The 10,923-nt window shown below is 41.2% G+C and overlaps 1 protein-coding gene across 11 annotated transcripts in view; it reads right to left on the minus strand.

Annotated features, from left to right (window-relative positions):
* The window catches only part of ADGRL3 (adhesion G protein-coupled receptor L3), an 864,517-nt gene that overhangs the window by 63,080 nt on the left and 790,514 nt on the right, over positions 1 to 10,923 (minus strand). For all 11 annotated transcript variants that reach the window (XM_019534224.1, XM_019534215.1, XM_019534217.1 and 8 more), the window contains 2 exons: positions 9,738 to 9,906; positions 3,297 to 3,422 (listed from right to left, as the gene is read on the minus strand). In XM_019534224.1, the coding sequence (XP_019389769.1) occupies positions 3,297 to 3,422; positions 9,738 to 9,906 (295 nt within the window). The remainder of the gene's footprint in view (positions 1 to 3,296; positions 3,423 to 9,737; positions 9,907 to 10,923) is intronic.

A 10,923-nucleotide genomic window follows, 5' to 3' on the forward strand; every position in this document is an offset into this window, starting at 1 on the left:
TGCCATGACCTACAGCTCTCATTATTCTCTGAAAATCTCTCCATTTCTTTCAGGTGCCTAAAGGGGGGGCGTGGAGCAGGGGGAGGGGTTGATTTGTATTTTTGAATTCTTGCTGATTATTTAGGTACCTAAAGAGGAGTTGTTGGGTGCTGAACACTTTCAGAAGTCTGGCCCCATATTATGGGTTATTCTCCCCTAGATCAGGAGAGGGACATTCCTGCGTTGCATCTCTTGACCTTAGGGATGGAGATTTTTTAACAAAGCTTCACACAATAAAAAAGTTTCTCTCTTTTTCCACTGGAACAGAAAGAGTTTAATATTAAGAGGGAGGAGTGATGGAGAGCCCAGGGCTTTGCGGTCATGGAGATACAAGAGTGTGTGCCCAGTCTCAGACTGTGCAAGTGTGCTGCCTTTACATTGTGTGTCAATAGATCTACCAAGTATTGAGAAACATTTGTCCAAACCTCAGTGACATGAGGGAGGGGAAAGCAGAAGAGAGGTATTTGTCTTGCTCTCACCTGTGATGACATGGTGAAGGCTGGGATATACTAAGAAGCCTAGGGAGTTAAGGTATCTAGCACTGTTACATTCCTTAACATCTGACTAAAAATACTGTGAGAATCCATACTGGTTATATTTTATGTTACTGTTTCATTTATTTATGATTTATACTAAGTTAATAAATTAGAAGTGGGTTGTAGCTATGAACAGTATGTCAGCTATGAACAGTATGTCACAAGTCATTCAATCCATACAAACAGGAGGAGTTACAGATTGTCATGAGTCCAACCTGTTGCACCTCATAATAACTGATAGGCCCTTCACTAAAACATCTATTAATCATGTATTAACCTTTACAGATTTTCCATAAAAGGAAATTTTAGTGTCTCATTTTTTAAATGATATTTAATTATTACTGGGGGACCAAGTCTGGGTATTAATTCTAATGCTTTGGAGTGTCTTTAAGATGGGGTGGGGGAATCCCAAGATTTTTGTTTCCCCTACTCCTGCCCCACCTTTCAATGTGTATTTTGCTAAAAGGAAAAAGAAAAAAAAAAGCTTGAGTGCTTTCAAGCAGACCCATATCATTTCTCTAAAAATCCTCCAAGTTTACTGGCTTTATAGGTAATCAACAAATGGCATTAGATGCTCTCCATAACACAGTGGGATCCATCATCCATTTTTTGATGTCATTTTGTATGGGTATATTTTAATGTTCAGGAAAGATGCCGATGGCCAGGCCCCGAGGTGGGAATCCCCTGCTGCTATGAAGAACTAGCAAGCACTGCAATGGGAGCAAAACTGGCCAAAGTATCTCAATTTTTACCTAGACGGATGGCCTCTTTCCTCTCCAAGGCACAATCATCCTTCAGCTTCAGTGTTACAGCAGTGGAAAGGAGTGCCTATTGGAGTTAACTGTAATGATCACTTCTGTGATATGGGCACCTTCCTAGTCATAAATAAGGACCTACCCAAATCATGAAAAGAGAAAGCAATTTTCACAATTTGGTCATGGCCTAAAGAGCCAGTTTCGCAGTCCTTTTGCAGTAGCCCCACCCCTTGGCATTGACTGGCAGCCCCAGGAGGAGAAGGAACAAGGGAGTGGCTGCCATCTTGCTTACTGGCTGCCCTGCCTCTCAGTGCTAATTAGTGGAGTGGCACGAGGGGGCAGGTGCCATCTTAGCTTCTTCCCTTCATGCCACCCTGCCAGCCAGCACCTTCCCCTCCCAGGTGGACTATGAGGCTGGGCTGCAACAGCAGCAAGGACCACTGGTTCCCACTAGGGAGACAGCATTTTTTTTGTTGGTTGATTTCCTGGGAAAGCACAGCTAATCCCATTTTTTGTGGAGATCACCATTTTTTGTGATTCCCACAAAAATTGCAAAGCCAGGATTTAAGTAGAGCCCTAGTCATAAATCATATGGGATCAACACATTTGAAGGGCTACCAAACAACTGTCAGATGTAATGATTTTTGGTTATTGCTGACAGGTGTGGAACTGAATGAGGCAAAAGACTCTACAATTCTACTGCCATTTGCCCTGAATTGGCCCAGTTCCTTGCAAACACCAAACAAGAGCTGTTGGATGGCATCTTGCAACACTTAAAAAAATAAATTACAATTTGCATCTAAAATATAAATCACAAACAATGTTTTCCAGGGAGATTATAAACTGCTATTCGCTGTGTGTTCCTTTCATAATTTAATAGGTGAACTGTCAAGTATAATTAGATCCATTAGTAATACAGAATACATTTGTGTTTGGTTTCTATTGATTAAGAAGTTAAGCTGCCTCATTTTATATGAACTGTTCTTCATAAATCTGTATCTGTACACAAGGTAGCAAGTAAAATACTAAATGCACCAACTAAATAGAAATTGAATTTTTAGATGACCAAGGCATAACCAGTTTAGAAAATAAATAGTAGTTTTGAAACCTGGTGGATTTGTTGAAGGGAATTTGAAACAAAGAAAATCAGTAACCCACAGAATTGATTAAAACAGTTAACACCAGTAAATGATCTGTTTCATCATTCATGCTATATGAGATGTTTCATTGTCTTCTCTCAGAAAAAAGTGTAGGAATACTACAGTAATCTTATCATGTAGTACATATATTACTCATCTGGGAAAAATAGACCATTTTTGAGTGTTTGCTTTACTCTCAATTCATTTTCAGAGTGTTAGGGGAAACTAATGACAATTACAATTTTAGTAACCAAACTGTATTGGATTATGCAATGTCAGATCTGAAAGATGGGAGACAGACTTAGTTCTTCATTGTACTGGTATAGCTCTGAAGAAGCTCCTTTGACTTCTGATGGCATACACACTGTTTCAGGGAGGACAAGTTAACCCATAATGTCCAAAAGGGAAAATATATACCTGCACTGCACACGCACATGCGCACACACACACACACACCCACCTGTGTGTGTGTGTGTGTGTGTGTGTGTGTGTGCGTGTGCGCGCGTGTGTGTACTCAGCAAAACATCTCATATAGTCTATACACACACACACACATATGTACACACATATACTCACACACCAAGTAAAGTCTGGATGGTCAATTCTTCAAATCATTTCTATAATCAACTACTTCCCAATCCATTTTAAACCACACAACAGCTCTTTGATGGCTGGATCATTGTGGCACAATGCAATGCTCCCATGTAAGAGGATGTCATTTCAAGAATGAATCCTTCACCTTCTGATCCCAAGGACATTGACTGTGTAATAGAGTATATAGCAGGAAGGCGAGAGGCATTGCATTCCAGCTAATGAACACTTTTTACCTGTGAGCCTGTGGAGTATCGTCCAGGCGTCCGTGACCCAGAGGTTTTTCCTGAGCCTATGGAACTCTCTGTGCTTTTCCCGCTACAGCAATGTGTGCGCAGGCATTTTCCATACTCTTTACGTACCTAGCCAACAAAACAGGACCTTCCATTAGCAGGCAGCTCCTCTTCCAGCCAGAGCCTTAAGACTTTTCACAGTGCTATTTTCTTTTTTCAGTGATGTATTAACATTAAAGTTGCTTTTATACATTTAAAAAGATTCTATTACACTTCTCAATAGCATTCCCATAACAGGTTAGCTCTATGCTTATGATATCACAAGGGACCACTTTTATGTAGAAAAGCTGTTCCCTGACATCAGTAGAATTTAGCTACCTCTGAGGCACATCAGGGCAGCATGAAAGTAAAGATATACTATTTATGATTGAAAATTAATACCATCATAGATTTGATCTAAACTGGCATGTTGGCTCATCTAGGTACTAAAAGTTATTGCTTCTGGCAGTGTGCTAGGATGAAAATCGCAAAACTGAAACATACAGGAGGCATTGATTTTATATTCCTTTTCCTACAGTGAAATTCAAACTCCACAAAGCTGTGACAACCAAAAGCAAAGCTGGTCTTAAGGGTAAGCAGCCAGAGCAATTGCCCACAATGTCAGGCTTTCTGGAGCTCCAGGAGGTGAGCCATCCTATATGTATGTGGAGAAAGAGTGGGGCCCACACTGTAGCCTCTGCCTGAGGCCCCCAGCAGTCTAACGCTGGCTCTACCTTGGAGATGAAGTCCTTAGTATGCTGAGAAGGCAGGCATGGTGCTAACTACCCCTGAGAGACCAGTCAGGAGTCAGACAATGTTTACGGGCTAATTTCTCTAGTAGAGACAATCAGTCACATTCTCAGTAGATGTAAACTGATGTCCTTCCAGTGGCTTCAGTGGAACCCTATTGCTTCGAGGCAATTGAGAATCCAGGTTTTTGCAAAACTGAGATCTATACACATGTGTGATTTTGCCTATAAATGCAGAGAGATCAACAAGAGGTGAAAATGAAAATGCAGAGATCAGCTTGTGAAACGAATGTGAGGAAAGGGCAGTTTACTTATCCATTGGAAAATAATAAATAGAAAAGGAAATTAGCAGCAGAAGTTAACCTGTGAGTGTGCTGCACTTACAGTTATCTGGTTAAATCTCTCTAGTCTTGCTATGAACAGTTCAGAAATCTATTTATGAAACAACTGTTTAAACAGCAAATTACAGCTTTTTATATTGGTCCTTCTTTAAGAGCCTGAGACAAACACAATGCCATGTGTGCTCAATGTGCTCTCGAGTGCCTAATCAATTCTTTGCTGAGAGAAAATAATTCAATTGCTTTAATTAGCCACCTACTGCTTCCCACTGCAGCTTTATGCTGATTTTTCAGTCCACAGTGGATGGAAAGCAAAAGTATTTGGCTAAATAAGCCCTCCCCCAGCCTCTTGGTTCAAACCAACAGAACCCTGTCATCCAGGTACATCTCAGGAGTTTCCTTCATTCTACAGTGGCAACACTCAGAAGTGACTCCACTGAAATCACTGATGCTTTACTGGCACAGAACTGCCCTGAGACACAAGGGATTCCAGCCCTTGGGTATGAATAGGTGCCATGATAGTCACAATGTTGTTGTGCTGCTATATGGTGCTGTGCTGGGAAACAAGCATTTGCAAGGACTGAGAGTTAGAGAAATAGGGTGTATGGGAATTGTGGTCCAGAGAGAATAGTGTGGAAATGTTATCTCCTAATAAAAGGAAACACCTGCATGTCTGATTAGAAGCATCAGTGAGTCAGTGAAAAGCAGATGCAGAACAATCGGAGCTGTAGGAGTCTTAAAGATGTGGAAGGAACAGCATCTGTCTCCCCAAATACATACAGATACCATAAGAGGAAAAACAATGCCTGTAAAGGACAGCCGCTATTCAATTCAGCCCTAACAGGACAGATTCTGATGCTCTCCTGGTGCATAGCAGATAAAACCAGTGATGTCAGTGGGAACAAGGTCTTGCTGAACTCTGAAAAAGAGCCCTAATGTAGGAAAGCATCCCTATATATTAGCACTTAATGCTATGCCCTGGACCTTAGCGTGCACTTAAAAGCTTTTGAAAATAGGGGGCTAGGAAAAGAGAAATATGACTGGCCAATAAACCTTCCCTCTTTCCCTATCTGCAGTCAGTAAACACTCGGAGACTTAGGAGAAATAAAGATAAGGAATAATACACAGAGAGGTCTGCACAGGTGCTCATGCTGTCATTTGACCAGTGGTGAGAGATGACAGGTCTTTGGCCCCCTGGTGTAACAAGGTATATACTATAAAACTATACTCTTTGGCATCATTAGCTGATATACAGAGCTTGCTACATAAAAAACAGAGACAGAAAGTGAAGACCCCTTTTCAAAAGAAATGCTGGAGTAGCTAACAGGGAACATCTGTAATGTTTCTGTACTATTTATGGTGAGTAAAGGGATCAAAGCCTGGCTCTTAAAGATTAATTTATATATATAAAAAAAAGAAGGCCAAACGAGTATTTCCAGAAGACAGTAAGCTCTCCTTAAGGCTAAGAGTTCTGTAATTTTTCCACATTTAAATAAAAATGAGATCAGTTGAGCTCCATTCTCCTGCTATTTGAAAACTCAAATAGACTTGTCTTTTCTCCTTCAAGGCCTAAATAATTTGGTGATCAGTTGTTGGGCATTTTTATATATAATTTGCTTCCAGCAGTGTGGCTATTCAAAAGAGTGACTAGGCCTAGAATGCCCCTATTGACCCTACTGACTCATAGGCTGCATCCAGATGAGCAGGGGTGTGTGCTTGCAGTGACACAAATTTGTGCCGCCTTGTTCTGCAACGCATGTCCCTGCAAGTACTCTTTGTTGCAGGCCATGCCCAGCTCCTGGCCAGGCTCCACGTGCTGCAGGGGATGGGGCTGGCTGGGGCACAGGGTGGCTTAGTGCAGGGCCAGCCAACAGGCAGCCCCACTACTGAGGCACCCTGTGCCCCAGCCAGTCAGAGAGCCACACGTGGAGTTCAGCTAGGAGCTGAGAGGAGTTGGGCATGGCCTACAAAACAGGGTACATGCAGGGGTGTGTGCTGTGGTACAATGTAGTGGCATTTCCCAGTAGCAAAAAAAAAAACAAACCCTGAAAAAAATAGCAGGACAAAGCACACAAAAATAGCATACGCTGAGACAAATACAGAGATGAGGGAGAGTAGGCATCTGTGTGTTGCCTGCTCCCCTGTCTCCATGCACTGTGGAGCCCCCATGCTGAGGCACACTGAGCCCTAGGCAGTTGCGGATGGCTGGCTGTGGCACAGTGTACCTCAACATGGGGGACCAGGCAGCTTGGGGCTGGCTGCTCCCCCATCCCTGTATTTGACCTTGTGCATACTATTTTGGCGTGCTTTGCCCTGCTTTTTTTTCTAGGGTGTTTTTTTTGCTACCAGGAAATCCCGGTAACAAATTTTGTACTTGTGCTGCAAATTAGTAGTGCTGTGCACAGTTTAATATGCAAAGCATGTGGTTTGTGGTGTCACAAAGAGGCTTATGGTGCCACAAGCTGCATGTGCCTGCATGTGTGGATGCAGCTATAGGGCCTATCTATGCTGTCCTGGACCATGCTAAAGAGCACCACCATGACCCACTCTCACCTGTGCTGCATATGCAAAATGCCAAAATTACCATGGCTTACTCCCTAGCACAGCTGTGCCTGGTGTAATCATGCCCATTCAGGGGTGCTAGTATCCAGTAACCTAAAGGATGTATTTATGGTGCACTAACTTCACAGTACTAATTCCTTGTGTGAATATCCATGGTGGTATGCACTGAGACTAGCTTTGAGTACAGTGACTGCTCTGCTGTGAAAGAGCATGTGCCCTAAGTGTGTCCATATTTGCCAAAAATCATGGCAGACTTCACTGTGCATTAACTTCCTCATGTAGACAAGCCCTGTGACATTATTAGCTTTAAGCATATGAATAGACTTTATGTCAATAGCTCTACTTATCCACTTAAAATAGGTTATGAGCTTAAATATCTTGCTGAATTGGCCATTATCATCAAAATAGTAGAATGCATCATGTGCTTCATATAAACATAGTAACAGAGGTTTGACATATGAGTAAATGCATATGCTTACATCTGTTCAATTTCTTATCTTAAAGAAACGCTTAAAAACAATCTATATCTTAAAGAGAGTGAAAGTGTGATACACTACCTGAAATTCTAACCAGCAACAATATGATTTTAGGGTAAGACTTACAAAAGCAGGTACATACAGTTAGGAGGGAAACCCTAGAATACTTATGACATCTCAGGTAAAGTATCACACATGTCTAAAGATGCCCCTTATAGCATGTGCTATGTTATAAAGATCCAATTCTTTAACATAGATAAGATCTTCCTATTGTTTTTGTTATCATCTTGCTGAAAATTGAGAAGTTGTAGTATCATTATCAGAGAATTTGGATTTAAGTAATGCTCATAGGCCTGTTATAATAAATGAGTTTGAGATGGCATGACATGGAACAAAAATTTAAATCCAGAATTCTATCTTCAATTCTAAAGATTAACAATTTACGATAGTCTGTTCTCAAGATTCTTCTATACAGCTTATTGATCAAGGCATGGCTTTGAAACTGTCTTTTGCACTATTTTCTACTCATTTTCCACTAGCTTCCTTCCATTCCTACTCCCATTCAAGTGCATGGGAAACTTCCCATTGACTTGTATGGCGCAGAATCAAACTTCTGGACAACTCGTTGTAGAAGAGATTCAAACTTCAACAAGATCCCAATCCTATATTGTGAATTCTGTGGCAAGAAGTCAACCACATAAGTTACAACGAAAGACTGAAGTCCACAATTAGGGCCTTATCACGTAGGGCACTTAGCATGTGTTTTTTATTTAGTTTGCAGGAAAGCATAACTACAAGTTAGGTTTTCTGAACAGTCATACAGTAATACTTACTAAGATTTAAGTCCTGTGGGCAGGACTAGAGCTGGCTGTGCAGTCTACAAACAGCTGATTGTTGGTCCCAGCCCTGCCTGCACCAAAGCTGGTGCAAAACTTCAGTGAGATGTGGGATCTGGGACTGACAACCAGCTGTTTGTCAGTTCCATCCCCCACACCAATAAAGACCTGCCTGTTGATCCCAGCTCCCACACCACACCAGAGTCTTGAATCAACTTTGAGGATTGCTCACATCTCCATGGGACAATCCTATGATAGCATGGCACATTATTTAATATAATTTGGGGCTACTCCTTGCCCAAAAAGCCCTACTTTTACAACCATATGAGGACACACTCTTGGGATAGAGGAGTTGTCTACCTATGCTTCTAAACCAACATGGCTAAAACCAATATCCCTCAACCATATCATATCATATCATATGATAGTACTTGGCACATTTTTTCCTCCTTGAATGTATCCATGCCCACATTTTAATTGTAGTTAACACATCCTAAAGTGTAATGTGTAGCAACACTATTTTTCTATGACTCAAACATTGTGGGATGGGGCAGAGTATATAAGACCATTAAAAGACATGAGTTCAAACCACATGCTAGAATTAAATGCCACCCCTAGTCTAACCAGCTGCAATGGTAATCTAGTCATTCAGAGCAGGGAATCAAAGGTAGCTGGACATGAGCCTAACCACATCACTCCCTCGTGTGCTGCTGGCTACAGAAACTGGTGCATTTTAACCACACTGGCCATATGGGTCATTAGGTCTGGAAGGCTCTTTGACTTTGACACATCATTGGAATGATAATATATATAAATTTGGTAGATATAAATCTTGTCTACACGTTACTTAGTCTAGCTTCCAGTTACTGGAAAAGAAAGATGTTTATATAGTCATTTCAATCAACAAGTACGTATTGTGATTACTAAGCAGGAGATTCCCTCCAAAGTATCAATGGGATTTAAGAGCACATGGTTCTCTGAATCAAAATGAAGATAAAAAGCCCCACTCATCTCTAACTTATGACCAAACCAATCTGAAGTAACACCAGTGATGTTACTAGTTTCATCACTGATGTCTCCACTGATGCCAGAGGAACTGCTCCAGTGTACAACTAGTGTAAATGAATATAGAATCAGGCCTATAAAAATGTAAAGAGCTTTAATAGGTCATATATATTCCTTTTCCAGACTACATGACAGGCTTTTGCATTGTATTCAGTATTCTGATCTCGAGCATTATGATTGTTGGTATGCAAGTGCCATGCATGCAATTCATCATCTCATTCCCATGTATCTCTTTGATTTCTAATCTAAATAAAGCCCTTATTTATTGAAGAAGTCTTTTCAATAAAAATGCAAGGCACAAAGGTAATATTATTCTGTGGTTGTTAGGCAACAAAATACCCTGTACCTTGACTCCTCAGCATGAAATAATCTGTCTTACCTTCTTCTGGAGGACACAATGGAAAATGAATATAAACATTCCCTGCAGAGAATTGAAAATGGTGAAGAGATACGCCATGATGACTGTGCTTTCATTAATATACATAAGTCCAAAGGCCCAGGTCAGTCCTAATAGGCAGAGCAGAGCTATTGCACCTATAACCCATGACCTGTTGAGAGAAACAAAACAAATACAGAACAGAATTGGTATTTGATCCATATAGGAATTCACACATCTCCTAGCAGTGATTACTTTCCGTTAGTGCTCTAGCAGCAGAAAAAATATATATCTGATAAAGTTATCTGACTTTTTTTTTTGACAACACGGTGAATTGGATGCAGTTTACTAGCCTTCAAGCTCGAGGAAAGATACATAAATGAAAATGCTATGAGCACGCAAATTTATCTGATCCAAAGCAGATTTGTACCATAAACTTTTTTATGTAGTAGCAGTGTGCATGTAAATGATATGTAGATGCTGTTTCTGCAAATGGCTGGCAAAAGAAAGAAAAAGCAACACTAAGGACTAACATTAAGGAGTTGTTTTGTTAGCCTCTATTGGTTTCACTAGTGCAACAGTGACAGTTGGATTAGCTTATTTAAATGCCCCCTCTTTAACACCGAGGCAAATTTATTCCAGCACTTTGCCAAGGTCCATTTTCTCTGCAATTTTGCCATTTCCAATTGCAGCAACATAAAATAACTAAAAACACCTGGGCAAGTCCTGGGATTTGGCCCACCTGATTCGCCTTGTGTAGGGAAAGCTCTCTGTGCTTCTACTCCAGAATTTACTGTGATGGAAAGAAACATATTGTAATGCGTGATCGCAAACTCCAGATCGTTTGCAGTTGGATTAACAAGACAGTCTGTAGGGGCAAGAAGCAACTCTACACATTGGTTCTCAGCCTCTTTTTTGAGATGTGAAAACTACTTAGGGCAAGCAGATTTTGAAGACACAGGTGGGCCAATAGGTTACATCTTTTCTTGAGGAATAAAAAGCTATTCCCTAATGCTATTCCTAATGCAGTGTGGTTAAAATGCTGGGGGATGGGGGGGACTACTGCCCCTGCTGGCCCGCTGAACGGCCCTTGCAAAGCCAGTGGGCCAAGGCACTTAAGGGGGCACTTAAGGGAGCCCACCCCTGCCCCAGCCCTGGCACAATCTGTGGGCAAGGCAAGAGCCCCCAA

Source organism: Crocodylus porosus, unplaced genomic scaffold (genome assembly GCF_001723895.1).
Source record: "Crocodylus porosus isolate Cpor-Errol unplaced genomic scaffold, CroPor_comp1, whole genome shotgun sequence".
NCBI classification, from domain to species: Eukaryota; Metazoa; Chordata; order Crocodylia; family Crocodylidae; genus Crocodylus; species Crocodylus porosus.